The sequence below is a fragment of the Bradysia coprophila genome, chromosome II, assembly GCF_014529535.1.
Source record: "Bradysia coprophila strain Holo2 chromosome II, BU_Bcop_v1, whole genome shotgun sequence".
Lineage (NCBI taxonomy): Eukaryota > Metazoa > Arthropoda > Insecta > Diptera > Sciaridae > Bradysia > Bradysia coprophila.
Genome location: NC_050735.1, coordinates 2084390 through 2102600, shown reverse-complemented (window position 1 = coordinate 2102600; position 18211 = coordinate 2084390). Strand labels below are relative to the sequence as shown.

Sequence of the window (18211 nt, the reverse complement as noted above, 5' to 3'; positions counted from 1 at the left end):
TGTGTTTGTGCTTTTTATGTCCTTTAGCCGGTTTTCCCGTATGATCGTTGGCTCTCGTTGTTTGCGGAAAAGTACCCAGCGGTTGCAGTCCTAATTCACCAGATATTTGTTTCGGCTTAACTTGAAGTAGGTTGCTGAAGTTGACCTAAATATCACAGAATGTAGCACTTCCGCTTGAAAAAATGCCGCACGAGCAATTACCTCTCCAGCATCATTTTTTGCAAAACACTGCACTATTCCAGCATGTTTCTTCTGCACGGTTTCAATAACAAGCGAACTTCCATTCGATTTGATCAGCGGATCCCATTTCGTATCCGCTCCATTGATCATCCAGTAAATGATGGGCTGTGGATATCCACGAGTCATACATCGAAGTTCCAGCGAATCGCCTTCATTCGTTAACGTTTCCTGTGGGCCATCGGTTATGCTAGGCATTTCTTGCACTTCTAACTGTATTGTATGCACCAAAACGGGCGTAATGCCATTGTCTAGACGACATACGTACATTCCGCGATCGTCTGGCATCACATCCAAAATCTGTAGGCCATAGTTCAAAACCGTTGTACGATTGTTATAGATGGCTGCATCGGGTCGGCTCCAAACGGCTTTTGGAATGGGATTGGCTACACCGGGACATTCAAGTATTGCTGTAGCGCCTGGCTTTACGGCAAACTTTTGCACTGGACTGACTAGAAATTTTGGCGCACTCTTCGCCGTACTTTCGACAACGAGTTCGATTTTTTGCCGCAATTTTATTTCGTTTCCGGTGATTGAGTTGACTGCTGAACAAGAATACATGCCGGAATGTTCAGACGTGATTGATTGCAATATAAGTGAACCGGACGATAATTGAGGAACTGAGGTGGGTACTGGGCTATCGTCTCTGTTAAGAAAAACGAAATGGGAAATTGTTGTAGTGTTGACCATCAAACGGAAAATGATGCGAAATTACTTGAAAAAACTCCATGCAGGTGCTGGATTCGACACCACGTCACCGCATTTAATTAAAATACTATTTCCCGGATGGACTTTCCAATGTACAATTTGAAGTGGTAGGTTACGACTTAATGTCGTACCATCTTCACTACTACTATTGAGTGATGTCTCTGAAAAAGAAGAAGGTGGATTGAGCAAACCGATATTCAGCCCGAATGTACGACGTGATCGTACTATTATCTAAACTTATTGCTGCTAATGTTAATCTAGCTGGAATGGATGCCAACGCTGAAGCACCAAACCAAGCGACGCACTGGTATTCACCGACTGAATTTTGATTGACGTAGACACGTAGCTTCGATGTTCCATCGAAGGTGGTGATGTTGTATCGGTCCTATAAAAAAAAATCATTTAAAGAGTTGTCGCGCGACTTTGTTTTCACTTGTAACCAGCAACCATGCAATCAACTTACATTTTTCGTTAAATACAAATAGTCGTCCGAGAGTCCATTAGACGTCGCCGACCGGAAACGCCATTCCAATCGATCCGGACTGAGATTCAATTCACATTCGAATAGCACCTCGTCGCGTAACGGTGCTATGGTCGATTCAGGCGATCGTATCATATGGACGCCCAACTTTGAACTGTTTGAGGAACATTTACACGATGGAAATATCGTCGCCATGAATAATGTGCACAGAAATAGAAATTTTGTCATGTGATGTTGGTGATGGGGTCGATAGTGGTGGTGATTGATTGAAGTCATCTCGTTGCTATGCGGTTTGGGGTTCTGGAACGAGGAAAGATTATGAAATTAGATTTTCATGCAGCAATGTTATTAGTTTTAATAAATAGATCATCCTGTGTGTGACCTGTTATGTTCTGATCAATTGCGACACAAAAATTATTTAACTAAAAATTGTCGAAGTAAAATCAACAGACCTCGCTAATCACTTAACACAGGGATTTTGTAAGAATCCATAGAAATTCTTAAGAATTTGATTTTTTTTTTTAATTCGTAAAATTTTCTAAAATTTCCTAAATTTAAGAATTTTTAGTTTTTTTTTAGAATTTCTAGAATTTTTGATAATTTACACCATAAGTTCCCTGAAAATTCAAAATTTAAAGTGTCAAATACAAATCAAACGCAGCGTCGTATATGGGCGATTCACGATATTCTCATCTTACTTCGCGAAATATGTATAAGGCTACTAGATAATTAACTAGATCCACGAGAGTTACTACTAAAAATATAGTGAATGTTCGGAGAGGACCCCTTCTCTGCAGCTTCGATGTTCCACGGAACTGAGTATGGGGTGTTGAAGCTGGCCTCACCCACTGTCGTTGCACATATAAATGAACCCAGTACTTTTGGGCTGCAAGCCTACAGAAGTCTTGGAAAAAAAGTTGGTGCCAAAATGTAGATTTTTTCCTTCTTTCTGAGGGCCCAACTGCTGGAACAGCATCTGGAACGGTACTACGGCAATCATTTTTTATTGTCTACTATTCTTTCACCTTATCAATAGAAAAACGCTTCGCTATGTCGCGAATATATCAGATCCACTATTAGTAATATCAAGAGAAAAGTCATTAAATTTTTCTCCGAGGACTTTAGTCAAATAAAGTGTTAGTGTATAGCAAATGACCTCAGGACTCCGGAATAGTAACTAGTTTTTCAATTGGTCCAATATTTGCTACGTGACAGGAGTTTGGAAAACCGTTTGCTCCCAGTTGATCGTATCGTTTTTCCAAACTCCTGTCGCGTAGCAAATATTGGTCCAATTGAAAAACTAATTACTGTTCCGGACTCTCCTGAGGTCATTTGCTATACGCTAACACTTTATTTGACTAAAATCCTCCGAGAAAAATTTAATAATTTTTCACACGAATTACTAACACTGGGTATATTGTAACGACCTATTTTCGAGTCAAAGCGAAGCGTATACGGTAAAGGAATAGTAGACGATACAAAATTACTCACGTAGAACCGTTCCAGACGCTGTTCTGGCAGTTGGGCCCTCAGAAAGAAGGAACAAATTTGCATTTTGGCACCAAATTTTTTTCTAAGACTTCTGTAAGCTTGCAGCACAAAAGTACTGGGTTCATTTATATGTGGGACAATAGTGGGTGAGGCCAGCTACAACACCCCATCCCGCGGAACATCGAAGCTGCAGAGGAGGCGGACCCTTCGAACATTCACTGTATTTCTAGTCATAACTCTCGTGGATCAACTAGCACCAAGCGGTGTGTATGTGTATACTCTACCTGTAGGCCGACAATCGTACAACATTACAACCATTTAAAATAATTTTTTCTTGCCAAATGTCGTTAAACAAACAGGATCCCTACCATCTTTCAAAAGGCGTTGTCTGGAACATTTCATCAATCGACAACGGATTATTTGAGTAATTAGAACAAATGTTTCACACCGTCCACTGGTACCATACCATACCATACCATACCTTACGACCTTTACCGTTTCAGTAATAGCACACAGGCATTGTTGGTATATCTTTATCGTTATGAACTTATATGTTGTCATTGGTTTTTGATTATGTTGTTGATGCGTACAGTCCGCTATGACTCTTCTTTATTGTCTTTTATTTTTATTTTTATTTTTTGTTATCTTCAGTTTTTTTTCTTTTTTGATTGAGGCTCAAGTTAAATTGTACTACTTTCACTCATTTCTTTCTTGTTTTTGTTTATTTTTTAAAAAACGTATACCTTGTTAACGTCAGAACATTTGTATAAGGAGTGATCCTTTTTGTTCTTTGATTACAAATAAATTGAAATTGAAATTGAAATTGAGTTATTGCCGAAAAATTGTTTTCGGTGCCTTCTGACATGTTTTCACTTTTGAGCGCTTTTCACAGAAAACAAATTTTTTTAAGAAAAAGTGAAAGACACGTGTTTCCTATAATTGAAAGACGAATCCAACGAGCTATCACTCATTAAAATCGGAGACCGCTTGTTTCCCAATCACCTGAAGATTTGGCGATATCACTCTTAATTTCTAAGAATTGAAGAAAACGAATTCCAACTATTAACCCATGACTTAACTAATAGACACAGAAGCCGTTAAGAGCTCCTCACTCTAAGTCTCATTTAAATTACTAAATTTTTATATTGGTTCTGTTTTTCATTTATGTTGGCGTACCATAGATTTTCAAATTAATTTAATTACCACACTTGGTATGCTACATAATTCAAACAATTGCGTGGTTACTCTTTGTTCGGAAACCGAATGTTATTAATATGAAAAGGATAGGCTGCGTAAATGATATTATAACTTGCGGTTAGTTTTATTATTTATGTTTTTTCGCCAATAATGTATACGTAATTCAATATTATTATATGCGAAATCAAACACATCACCGCAAATGTGCAATCAGTTTATTCATAGGCAATTTTTTGTTATTATTTATTTATTTATCGATTGCGAACGTGCTGAATATCATTCATTTCGATTGCTTATATATATGGGACATTCCACGTTAAGTGTAACTTTTTTCAGTTTCTCCGACAATCTTTTCTCAAAATTGCTTTTGTCTTTGGAAAGTGATGTCAAATGGGACTCAGAATACAAAAAAAAAAAACTGGTAATAATTGTTCACTTTGTGAGGGACGGTTTACCGTGGAAGACTAAGTCTTCTCAACGCTTGGTTTACAATTAAAATTGACAGAGAAGTGTTTTTCTACGTTAATTGTGACCTATTAACAAAAACGGAAGAGTAAAATAAACCAGGCAGGAGTGGCTGTTCATTTTTGAAATGTCAAATAAGGGACCTAATACAGTGTATAAAAATGAAGACGACTGGCATAAATTGATAAATTGAAATAATTTTATTCGCAAAATATAAGTATGCTAGTAAGCTAATAAAATCGGCACGAAACTCGTAGAATACAGTGGAGACCGTCGCGCAAGAGAGTATTTCTTCCAACGAATATCAATGGCGATACAACGTGCGAACGCTGCCTGTGTAATGGGCTCCATACCGTCGTCAACTAGGTTGGACGAAATTTACTATTTGTAGTCCCTTCACTTTTATATTCAATCCATGTAAACCGAATAATGCAAATAAAATTGAATTCAAAGTAGTATGCTAGATAATTAAGGTCACTCGTCAAATCAAGCACTCCTGCCTGGTTTATTTTACTCTGCCGTTGTACAAATATTTCTTATAATCAAGTGGTCGTATATGACTGAATTTGATAAAGCTGCCATTTTTTATGGAGAAAAAAATTTAAACCTGGTATTTCGATTCAATAACATGCTAAATTATATTTGGCTTGTAAGTGAAGAAGAATCAAGTACATCAACGTAACAGGTTTAATTAAAAGCGATTTTGAAAATTGTGATATCTGTCAAAAATCTAATGCAACCAACCGTGGAATGTCCCATATAAATACATTTTATTGAAACTCATTGCACTAAAATCGTTTATACCCAGGTCAATAAGTATTTATGCAAATAAATTTTATTTTTCATTTTTCGAACAATTTCAAATTACAAGTCAGGTGCTCCACCCATATAGAACAAGAACCGAGCATTTAATTGAAGATAAATGTGTCCAGATAAGAAAAGCTTATAACTATTCCGCTGGTAATACCATCCTTATATACATAAGTTTTGTTACGTTCGCCTTTATATTGAGTGGAAAAAAAGAAGAGGAATTGTATATTTTTAAGATAACCGCCAGCCGCGCATTCAAATCGGTTTTGTTTCGTTTTAACATTTATATTCGATGATTATTTTTTCCATCTCTTGTCTTACGATGCTGTTTTTTTTCTTTAAATACTAAACGACAGCTTGCGTTAAGTTTTTGCACAAATCTAAGAAGAAAATAAATTAAAAGAAGAAATCCTCTCGAAAATTCCAATGAACTCTCTTTTTTCATATTAAATTTTACCGGTGGATCCAATTCTGTGCAAAACGTTTACATGCAAACAGCGCAGCATATACATGTGTACATAAATATACGTTCGCTACACAATATTAATAAATAATCATAAATTCTTATTAATGCCATATAAATATTGTATTTATTTATTCAAAGATAAAACCGGCGACAAGAACAACATTCCTCACTGCTGGGATGAGCACTTTTTTTTGATTATATTCTTTTCGATTTGTGTGAGAATCGAACGAATATCGTAGTGAATCATTATTCATAATATAAGTATTTGAAGAAACACAAAAAAAACTGCCAATTTGCATAAATACCGATGAGTCGATTTGCTTTCGTTACAAAGATGGCAAATTTATGGATCTTAGATAGACACTATCTCGCGACTTTTTTTTTGCGTCAATAATTTGATTCTAATTTTAATTTTTAATTAATAAATTGACCTAAAAGAAGAGATTTGAATATCGCATCTACGGAATTAGTTCAGCGAGGTAATTATCAGAAGCCCTTGCCCTTCTTTAAAGGGAAACGACACCGCGAAACCTAATAGCCAAAATTGATAGTCCTTCTCATAAAATGCATTAGTCTTCGGCCGACGACTAAATCCAACACATAGCTACACTTAAAGCATAGAGAACACATTTGTGCCCGTCCAGTCCGAGGTGCAATTTTTTCTTACAAATCGACATGCCCGGAAAGTTTTTGATACTCTAACACAATTTACAGTTTCACATACAGCTTTGTAGGTCCGCCAGATGCTATGACATATCAAGAGTCAATTTCTCAATTTTGATATGTCTAGAACTCGAGACGAAAATTGTGATGTGAAAGTGGCTTAAAATCCCTATGTTTCCTAATCACCAACTGATCTTTCTGAAAGTGTTTGCATCAATTTCGTATAAGGTGATAGTCCTCACTCGCTCCTGCATATTATGTGAACAGAGTATCTTATTTATACCAATGTCTACAATGTTACTGTAAAATTAATGGTCACGTGTATTTCACGTACTCTAGTAATCGTAGCATCATCGATAGCATAGTCATCGATTTGTGACGTAACGTCTTAGACCGTTCTATACTCAATTCCATTTTGTTCTTCTTATACCAATCAGAGAACAGGTTGATATCGTTCTGCAGGTGCAAAGCATCATCCATGCTATTGACTTTAACACATAAATTCAAATCGTCAGCAGACACGCCACAATGAACAGAAAAGGCCCGAGGTGACTTCCCTTAATAGAACAATCGAAGTCAAAAATTTGAATTTGTTTCGAGATGTAATGATTCATTACTCGAATAACAAAGCATCAGTCAAACTAACGAAATCGATCCATATTTTCGTTAACCATTTCCTTGAGAAAGAAAAACACTCGCCGGTAAATCAATAATATTATGCATGTTACAGACACCAATTGGTTTCCATCGAACAGATTCGATATTATAAACAATTTTCGTTTCGTTTTGAACATACATCCAAGATAGATATTAAATCACTGACTGGTGTACACGAAAACCTAATGATTCGAAGCTAATACACGATCATATTTCCTCATAAAATTTGAACAATTTGAAACGGTCGATTTGTAGAGCATTCAACTTGTAAGTAAAATAATAATGGGATTTTTTTCCTCTTCATTTTCTAAAGCAAAGAAAGGCACGTTATCGTTATTATTGACGATGAACATTGTTGTTCGATTTGTATGTGAACACAACAGCAGAGTTTTTAAGTTATATGAACTTACACTTTATTTTAATACCTTCCGACGCATATTATGCGGTCATAGATTCATCTATGTAAGGAATTATTATAACAAATCGGTTAACAGCAAAAAGACGAACGTGTTAACATTGTATGTTGTAAGTGGTGAGGTCGGGTGAAAATGTGTTTTCGGGTAATTGAACGAGTTATAATAACATTTTGATCGTACTGTTTATATTGCAACAAGTGTAAATAAATGACCAATATCCGGTTGAGATTAGTAATCAGCTTTAGCGAATAGATTTAGGTAAAATGGTCGCAATTGTCTGAATTCGAACGAGATGCGAAAGCAGTTCATATTGACCTTTGGCTAGCCCAAAAAAAAAACTTTCTCTGCTACGACTGACATCTAAGAAAATGTTATTCTTATACGCCGTTTGTGGGGTAGGATGCGATTGTATATTTTTCTTGGTTGATCGGGAATATTGATACAAGCGTCACTTTTTTCATAAGCTATCCCTTAAACCCATTATTTCGAACCAATTTCAGCTAGTTTTAGCCAAAATCTACCATCAGACTGACTTTTTACGCCTCTACAAACTGGTCTGTTTAAACTGTCTAAACTAGAAAATCTTCTGTCAAAACGTAAAAATCCTTTAAAAACTCTTCACGTCAGAAAATTCTCAAATTCTAAAAAAATGTCAAGAAAATTCTCAGAAAAGTAAACAAAATCTACTAAACTCAAAAAAAGACATTTTAAAAATTTTCTAGATTTTCAACCTGAAAAACAGGTAAAGAAAATCCTCTTGAAGTTATCAAAAATCAACGAAAATCTTCAGAAATCCGCCTCATTGTTATACTCTAGTAAATGCTCAATATTCTCCACAATTCCGAGACCTGATTTATGCATCGGCAATTCGTTCGACAACATTTTCTCATCATCTTTGTTACAAGTATACAGCAAGCTATTAATTAATTTCAGTAAAGTATAATGTTCGCATATACCTAAATTTGATCATATTTCAAATTGATTGAATGTAATTAAAACAAGCAATATGCTGTTCCCAGCATATCATTTTAGTCCGACCAGTTAGCAGTTACATGGATTCGCTTAAAATACAGAGCATGAAACAGTAAAGAGAAAATGAATATCTCCTCGTTTTTTCATTGTACATATTTCAGTCCTTCCTGATGGTGTGTATACTCTATATGCACAGAATATGGTAGAAAAAATAATTTTGTTTTAATTAAATTACACATTTTAACCGCATCACAACCAAACGAGCAATAAACTTAAGTATGGATATTACTTACACCATACCTGCCACTCTTAAAATGAACATGTTGTTGGATCGTTGTTGTTGTTGTTGTTTGTTTTTTCGTACAGGAGAGAAGCATGACCAAGACTTAAACTTCCGTCCTGTAGTGTGGTGTTTTATCAATCAGTTCATATTAAATGTGGGTTTCATGGGATGTATTAAATTTCATGAAAACAGAAAATGTTATGGTTGGCTATGTGATTTTGATGAATACGTAGCCGTTCAATCGATCGATAAACAAATCAGCATTTTAACATTTCAGCAATTTACAATTTACAACTTAACATTTTGCAAACGGGTAAATATGCACTTTCTATGCCTAGTAGTAATACTGTAATAAAATGGCTTTTTCTTCCTTGTTTGTGGTTTGACCTAATGTGTCTCATTACTTTTAGTTAGTAGAGTGTTGGTTCAACCAATTTGGTTTCGTTACTGCTGTTGATAAATCACCATTTAGCAACAGTAGGTCTGTTTGAGTCAGTACCATGCACAAAATAAGAGACAAGAAGCACACACTCAGCGATGCCTTCTCTAGCAAACAAACTTTGTTTTGACGCTATCAAAATACAATCTTATTCCTTTGTTTGTAGAATCTGAGTCATACACTGATGACTAGTTTCTAATTTTAAATGGAAAATGCAAAGGCTACGAGGGTATTGTACTCAGCCATCACCCAAACTTAACGCCGAATAATTCTATTTTATGTCTGAAAGCTGTGATAGCAATCAAATAGTCGTTACACACCTCGATCATCGGGAATAATCATAATTGTCGGGAATAAGAATTTACGGACAAGTTCCGGTGGCAAGCGTATAGTAGGTAAATCTGTTGTTTCTTATGTTAAGAGTGATATCGCCAAAACTTTAACCTATTATGGGGAAAATAAATACAATGGTACGGCCATCCGGGCGAGCTATAGCACGTTGGATTCGTCTTTCAATTCTAAGAAATAGGTATCTTTTGTTTTTTCTGTTAGTTTCTCATTTTCGGAGTGAACACGTGAAAATTGATACCATGTCAAAGGGTAGGCAAAACACTTTAATAGAATTAACTCGAGATAGACGAATTCTTAAAAGTTGAAATGTTGTGTGAGTTTGTGCCTCTAAAAGACCTATCATTAGAGTAAAGGCACGGGTCGGTACCACTGCACGTTCGGGAATAAACAATGAAAGTATGGTCAATTTTCGCACAGTACTGCTGGCCTGCAACAGAACTTATCGATGAAACCGATTATTGGGTATTGTAGCTGGACACACTCACTATCATCCCATATAAATTGAAAATAAATAAATAGATAAATTGCGTTGCAAGCCAGAAAGTTGCACAAAGCAAAAAGATCACCAAATGGACCAAATTCTTTTCATAATTTCGAGTTCAACGGACGACTTATACGTCTGATTGTGATCAAAAATTACCCTAAAGTTATGCTACTCGCTTTTAGTGATCAAATAATGAGTCCAGGAACGAACAATGCTATTATTCTTTGTGTATACTCATACTCACATTACAAATGTTGGGCTGAAAAAATCATTAAAGGCGAAATTTGTGAGTTTTTGAAGAAAATGCTCCAATTTCAGACAATTCTTCGCTTTTGAAGTGTTTGGAAGAATATAAATTAGTTAGGAGATGGTATCAATTTACACGTGTTCACTCCAAAAATGGGAAACTAACAGAAAAAAACAAAAGATAGCTATTTCTTAGAATTGAAAGATGAATCCAACGCGCTATAGCTCGCCCGGATGGCCGTACTATTGTTTTCAAATTGGTTCAAGTTTTGGCGATATCACTCTTAAATGGATTGCATAGTGTTTAAGACAAAATCTTTTACTTCATTTATTTTACCATTAATTTGATTGTATAAGACCACATTAACAGTAGGACATCGCCTAATTGCATCATTTCTCTCAATAACAAATGATTATTCATTTCTAAAAAGTCTATGGAAAGTTTCTTCTAATTCTTTACTAAATCAATGAAATGTATGAATCATAATTTAAGAAAAAAATTGGCACACAAAAAAACAATCAGGCGGAAAGATATTATTTTACAATATAACCAGGACCATTATTATACAAACCACTTCCTCTCTAATTCATCGTGTGTTATGTGTAACAACAAACAGCACGATTATTATCATTATGAGTCTGTGTGTTGTTGTTTTTTTTTTCTCTTGAGAACCAGAATTCTGATCAATGAAATTTTATTAAAAGCAATTTGTGAGGACACCTACGGAGTTTTCAGAGTATCCCGCATAATTACGGTTTTTAATTCAATTTGATGAAATAATTGGCTTGTTAGGTTTCATTTCGATTTAGAAATATAATTTCGATCTAATAAAATGGGTCAGATCGTTGTACTAACATGCAATAAACAGAAAAGTGTTATGTCAAAATGAAATTAATAAAATTCCTACAAAGTTTAATGACTAACTTTTCTGTTGCTGGTCGATTTTTTTTTAAATTCTCTCGACGAAACTAGACTAACAAATAAAAACTGATGGAGAGCGATGTTGTACTTATGTAGATGATTACAAAAATAAAAACCAGATTTCCCCGATAATCTTAACTTTTAAAGCGCATTACATCTGTCGAATCACGATTGAAGTTTCGTCTCGAACATTTAACATGGCCATAAATTGAATCAGCCAGTTGGTTCGAAGTGAATAACAATTTTATTTTATTTTACTTTTCAAAACATTTACATGCCATTATGTAAATAAATCAAGATTTTGATTGAAAATAAATTTGTTGAATTGGACACTAAATTAAGGATAGATTCTGTCTATGGACAGACGAGTCTAGTTTCGCTTAATTGGTTTATTCAAATCAAACTGTGCCATTAAATTTTGTAGTGGAATTTAGTAGCATGATTTTATTTCTTTCGTAGGCAAATATTTTGGGTATACAGTGACTAGCATGTCGAAATTATTTTTTAATTGATTTTACTACTCACACGCTAGCCCATGTGACAAAGACAGCTGTATTAAAGTAATGTCTCTTGGTCTTGACATTTTAAATACTAGAAAATGTCAAAAATAACAAAAAACTAACATTTCTTAGATTGACCAGTTTTAGAATGTTAGTCACTGTACCAACATTAAGGAAATGATTTGGACAGGAAAACCAACTTTGATTTTCGTTGAGATTACACAATTGTCACTGTTTTTGTTTCTTTGTTGTAATTTCACGATAAGGAATACTCCTCTGACATTTGTAAGATTTTTTTTTACATTATATCGGTTAAGGTGATGTTACTCCTAATTTGCGTTTGCTTTTTTTAAGGAGAACCAAAGATCCTAGTTAGAATAAATTGTTTGTTTTTTTGAATGAGAATCATGTTCCCTCGCACTTTTCATCTGCTGCGATTCGTTTGCACCGAAGTGTACTGTTACTTTCTAAATTGGAAGTTCACAGTTGGAGCCTTACTTGAGTATAAAGACCGCAGAATGTTCAGGGAAACGCCAACGTGGTGTCAGATTGAAAATAATGAGAAGTACTAGATCAACTTCAGCGAAATAATAAAAAAATAATTTTATTTAAGTATTACAAAATTACAAGCTATTATTTTGGATAGTTTGTATTTTCCTCAAGACACAAATTTAATTCAGATTCGTTTTATTACACTAATTAAACTATTTATTTCCGAATTATTTTTAATTAAATAGTCGAGGAATGCCTCCAAATAAATTTCTAAAAATCCAAAACTGAATTCTAGATTTTTTGAAATTTATTTGGAGGTACTCCACGACTATTGTAAAGTCCAGGGTGCCGAAAGTTGACAGGCCGCAATTAATTTCAATGTGTTAACAATTTCATTCGGCCGAACATGAAAATCCAATAGTCGGACACTTTTATCCGACGCCCGGACAACTCTATTTCAATGTTCGGACACTTACTGAATTAAACAATTTCACGGGTTTTTCTTAATAAAATAAGAAAAATCAATTTTTAATTATTCAAATACCAAATATCCAGTTTGTATCAACCGGGCACCCGAAAAACCGTAGAAATAATTGTTTAAAATCGTGTTTGAGTGAAAATAATATTAAATTAAACCTTAATTAATCTCAAAAACAATTAGCGCTGTGCAATACATATAAGTAATTTTCAAGTAGAAAAAAGAAGTGTTTTGATCACCGCACAAACTATTTTTCACGTAGAAAATTACACTTTTCTGTACGTGGTGCCACTGTTTCAATGATTAAAATTCAATCCAATTTTACGATCAATCGATGGTGAAAACTACAAATTACAACTGAAGGATAGTCATCCACAATATTTTCAAGCTAGAAGTTAATTTAATTATTAATTTACTTTTGATGTCAAAGTGTCCGAGCATTAAGGCGTGTCAAAGTCTACTACTTCTAATGATTTTAGAATTTTTTACTGATTGGAACATGATATCTATTACTTCACTTGTCACATACATTTTCATATAAAGGGAAACGTTTGTCAGAGCACATAGTTTATTTTATCGTTGTTGTCGACAATAGATGAGAGTTTTGTCAAGACAGTCCCTGCACAGAAACGAGCCATCAGAACAGTCGGAGCGTTTGCTGCGACTGAGCCCCGTACAAACCCGTATATCTATGTCTGTCACCCTACTTTGACCGTAAGCCTATTGCGCCGGTTAATGTAGTTAAAGTAAAATTATTATGTAATATGTACATCTTACAAATTGCGCATAGCGCAATTACGAAGCCCCGTACGACGTTCCTTTCAAATGAAAAAAAAATTTCAAATCGCCCTAAAATTTTATTTTTTTGAAGGGCCTAGTATCGGCCTCAGTCCGAGGACGCAAATTTAATTTTTTTTTCAACTACATTCTATTAGGCCTTTGATTACCTTCCAAATGAAACAAAAATTACGAAAAACGGATGAAATTTGCTCGAGTTATATGTAAAATACACATAGGGCGCTAGTATCGGCCTCAGTCCGAGGACCCAAATTTAATTTTTTTTCAACTACATTCTATTCGGCCTTTGATTACCTCCCAAATGAAACAAAAATTACGAAAAACGGATGAAATTTGCTCGAGTTGTATGTAAAATACACATAGGGCCCTAGTAGTGGCCTTAGTCCAAGGACCCAAATTTAATTTTTTACAACAACATTCTATTCGGCCTTTGATTACATTCCAAATGAAACAAAAATTACGAAAAACGAATGAAATTTGCTCGAGTTATATGTAAAATACACATAGGGCCCTAGTATCGGCCTCAGTCCGAGGACCCAAATTTATTTTTTTTTTCAACTACATTCTATTCGGCCTTTGATTACCTCCCAAATGAAACAAAAATTACGAAAAACGGATGAAATATACTCGTGTTATATGTGAAATACACATAGGGCCCTAGTAGCGGCCTTAGGCCAAGGACCCAAATTTAATTTTTTTTCAACAACATTCTATTCGGCATTCGATTACCTTCCAAATCAAACAAAAATTACGAAAAACGAATGAAATTTACTCGAGTTCTATGTAAAATACACATAGGGCCCTAGTAGCATTTCACTTCTAAGGCCCTAACTCACGGTCCACTCACCCGATTTTCTTCCTGGATTGGTATTGACAATACCTATCATTTGCCGTGTCACTTACATTTCCATCGTTTATTTTGCCATAAATATCACCAAAAGACCTTAAATCACTTAGGTGGCCCTAACTCACGAAGGGCCGACCCGAATATGCCCATCTTCGAACTTAGCCTCACTATTTCGACTATCTTTCAGGGAAAAATTTTTTTTTTTGAAATCGGATTTGATTTACTCAAGATATCGACGTGACAGACGGACAGACGAACAGACGGACAGACGGACAGACAAAATTTTTATTGCAGATTCGTCATCTATGCACATTGCACATAGGCAAACACTTTGCCCTTACCGTCTGCTTCGAATTCCATCAATTACACACGGCATCGTAATCCTATAAGCCCCTTTGTACTTCGTACGGGGCTAAAAATTAATAAATATTCAATACAGTCGAAGTCAGTCAATTTTCAGAATAAATTAGCTTCAGCTGTTTTTCAGCTGATCCATACAAACAATCAGCACCGTTTATACGTCTTTATATGGTTTTACCACTATCATGCGCGTGCGTGTAGCAGCTTCAACCGTATAAACAAGTATAAACCGTTTTGATTGTATGTGTGGATCAGCTGAAAAACAGCTGAAGCAAATTTATGCTGAAAATTGACTGCCTTTGACTGTACCAATTTAGTGTAAAAAATTGGTATCGGATATATAAATATTTGACACAAATATATTTTGAAATAATTCGTCATAAATAAATAATTAATAATAGATTACAGCGGAGCCTATGTATTACATAGTATGTAATAATAGATTACATACTTTTGCGGAAAATCGGTGTTTTGAAGAGTGTGGAATTTGTATGCCGAGCCGAAGGCGACAACCACACATCTATAAATATATTTCCAGCAAACAATTCTTTCCACAACTTTTTTTTTCATGCGTAAACAAATTAAAGAGATCAACAGTTAGTTCTATGTTTTCTTGGGCAGGAAGTGCAGAAATCTGACAGTATTGAGAAAATTTAAACTCTGACCTCAAATCCGCCTCAAATGATTCGGTTGTAAATTTTATAGCAGCTTACAAATACTAACGAGTATAAATGTAATGTCAATTACTCAATACTAATTTAACTGGCTGTGCCTGTGAGAACATAAATGCATAAAAATTGCTGATCATTGATCATTGGATTTCATCCAATACAGTTAACAATTGCTTCAAAAGTATAATTGTTATTATCACAATAATAACAATAAGTAAAATGGATCTCCATAAATTGTGTTCGCAATGATTATCATGACTTAACAAAATTACATCCATTAAACGTCTTTATCGTTAATACTATACATCGAATCCGCTCAATCAGACCATAATGTTCACCTGAATATGGAATACATAAATGCTCAGTTATTAATACATGAGAAGAGGAATCACTAAGCGATTACATTTAGTCTTTAATTATGTGAACTTGTATGTGGTAATAAATGGTAAAACATTCTGACTTAAAGTCCAACATTAATTTAATGTGTCTGAATGGTTAATGTTGTAGAAATAATTAGTGCATCTTGTGAATCGTATAAATAAAATGAAAATGGGAAATTAATTACAATCCCAGACTTTGGTATGGAACGTAACAACCACCGTAATCCAATTTAATGGATTGAATAGCACAGTAAATAACAGCAACAGAAACGCAGGTTCTTAATGTTTCAATCTTTATGTCTGAACAAATTAATATGAAAAGTCGAACTGAACATTTTCCATTTAAACACTTGCTACGATACGCTGGCAAGGCTGCCCGGCAGCTAGAACTATATGTTGGGTCACATTTTTGATCAATAGAATGTCTCAAAACAGTGTTAAATGAAACATATAGGTCCGCCATTTGTTATGGGCGGCTGCACACTTCGAAGTTTAGACGAATTTATAAAAATCGGTTCATTTTGGAGGCATACCCCAGGACAATTTTTTACTTGGGTCGACTAAAAATTGCTTGTCTCGATGCTCTAACCTAATTGTACTGATAGGAATAAGTCAATGAAGAAATTCGTTCGAATTGAATATACTGCGAATTTGGTTACAAAGTTGCAGTTGATATGGCATGGGTAGGGTTCCCATATGTCACTTTTAAAGAGGACATGTCCTCTTTTTCGCTTAAATTCTTCTTTTCACTGCCAGACTCTAGAACCTCTCTTTTTAGTCAAAGTTTACTCTTTTGTCCTCTTTTTTAGCCTTATACAGTCGTTAAAACAAACAACAGTCGATTTCTGCCAAAAAACCGTAAAAATATCGCTGCGCGGCATAATTTTAAATCTTTGATGTATTTTCTTCTATGACATATACATATCTAAAAAAATCTGGTACTGTTATTTATCGCATGTCAAAATGTAACGGGATTACCGAGAAAATTTCAAAACAATCGTCAGTTCTAGCCATTTTATGTGAATTTGTGCCTTTTTCAATTGAGAATTTTCATTTTGTCTGTAAAGGTAGGTTGAAAATTAAAAAACCATTCATGATAATTCAAGTAATACCGGATTATTAAAAATTTTCAACAGAATTACTGCTCGTCCCGTGAGCGACCGAAAACAAAATGCCATCAAGAAAATGCAAGTTTACACGTGATTTGGAAAAAGAATTTCCGACGTTTGTTAAGACAAAATTAGAGTACGAAGTTGAGTGCGTCATATGTAATAACGCGAAAATCAATATCAGCAACAAAGGCCGACATGATTTAGTGCAACATATTGCCAGTGAAAAACATAAAAAAAACATTAGAAGCGCGACCAAAACCGTTCCGCTAGTTGACACTTTTAAATTAACTAAATCTGAAGAAAGTGATCTGATTTCTGCCATCGAAGCTACATTAGCTTACCACACCGCCTACCATCATTTAAGCTATAATTCAACTGATTGTACGCACCAATTACTTTCAAAGTTGTTCGACGACTCGAAAATTGCGACTAAAGTTCAGTGTGGAAAAACGAAGACACAGGCCATTGTGGATAATGTATTAGCTCCATATTCATTGGAAACTGTCCATGACATTTTAAGCGGAATTAAATTTGTTGGTGTTTCTACCGATGGAAGTAATTTTGGAAACAAAAAAGTTTTTCCGACCTTGATTCAATACTTCGACAAGAAAAAAGGAATTCAGCACAAATTAATAGATGTGACGACATTAAAAAATGAAAAATCCGGCACAATTAGTGACTTCATTATGCAAAATTTAAATGATTTTGAATTAAATGAAAAATGCATCGCTTTTGGAGCTGACAATACAAACACGAATTTTGGAGGCATAAATAGGAATCCTGGAGACAATATTTACACGAAACTGCAGATCGCTCTCAAGCGCAACATAACTGGCATTGGCTGTGGTGATCATATCCTAAACAACGCAGCACATCACGCGCTTGAATTATTCGGTGTGGATATCGATTCAATTGTGTTCAAAATCCACAAACATTTTTCGATTTACACAGTCAGAGTGGAATCTTTGAAAGAATTCTGTGATGATGCTGATATCAACTTTCAAAACTTGTTAAGCTCTACAAAAACGCGCTTTTTATCGATAATGCCTGGAGTTGAACGGATCTTAAAAATGTATCAGCCTTTGAAAGAATACTTTCTATCAATAGCTGCTCCACCAGTGGCCATAGCTGAATTTTTCGAAAATCCTTTGAGCGAAGCTGTTCTATTCTTCATTCATTCTTTCGCCTCCATATTTCATTGCAATGCAGCGAAAATGGAAAAGGAGAAGGGGTCTATTTTGGAAACTATGAAAATCTTCCGCTCTGTAAAAAATGTTTGTTGAAA

General features: G+C 34.8%; 1 protein-coding gene across 2 annotated transcripts in view; it reads right to left on the bottom strand.

Moving 5' to 3' along the window:
• LOC119085072 (interference hedgehog) overlaps window positions 1-18211 on the bottom strand; it is a 68666-nt gene that overhangs the window by 5591 nt on the left and 44864 nt on the right. For both annotated transcript variants that reach the window (XM_037195432.1, XM_037195348.1), the window contains exons 3-7: window positions 1409-1726; window positions 1171-1330; window positions 953-1106; window positions 202-883; window positions 1-145 (exon numbers count right to left, since the gene is read on the bottom strand). In XM_037195432.1, coding sequence (XP_037051327.1) covers window positions 1-145; window positions 202-883; window positions 953-1106; window positions 1171-1330; window positions 1409-1702 — 1435 coding nt within the window. In that variant the 5' untranslated portion in view covers window positions 1703-1726. The remainder of the gene's footprint in view (window positions 146-201; window positions 884-952; window positions 1107-1170; window positions 1331-1408; window positions 1727-18211) is intronic.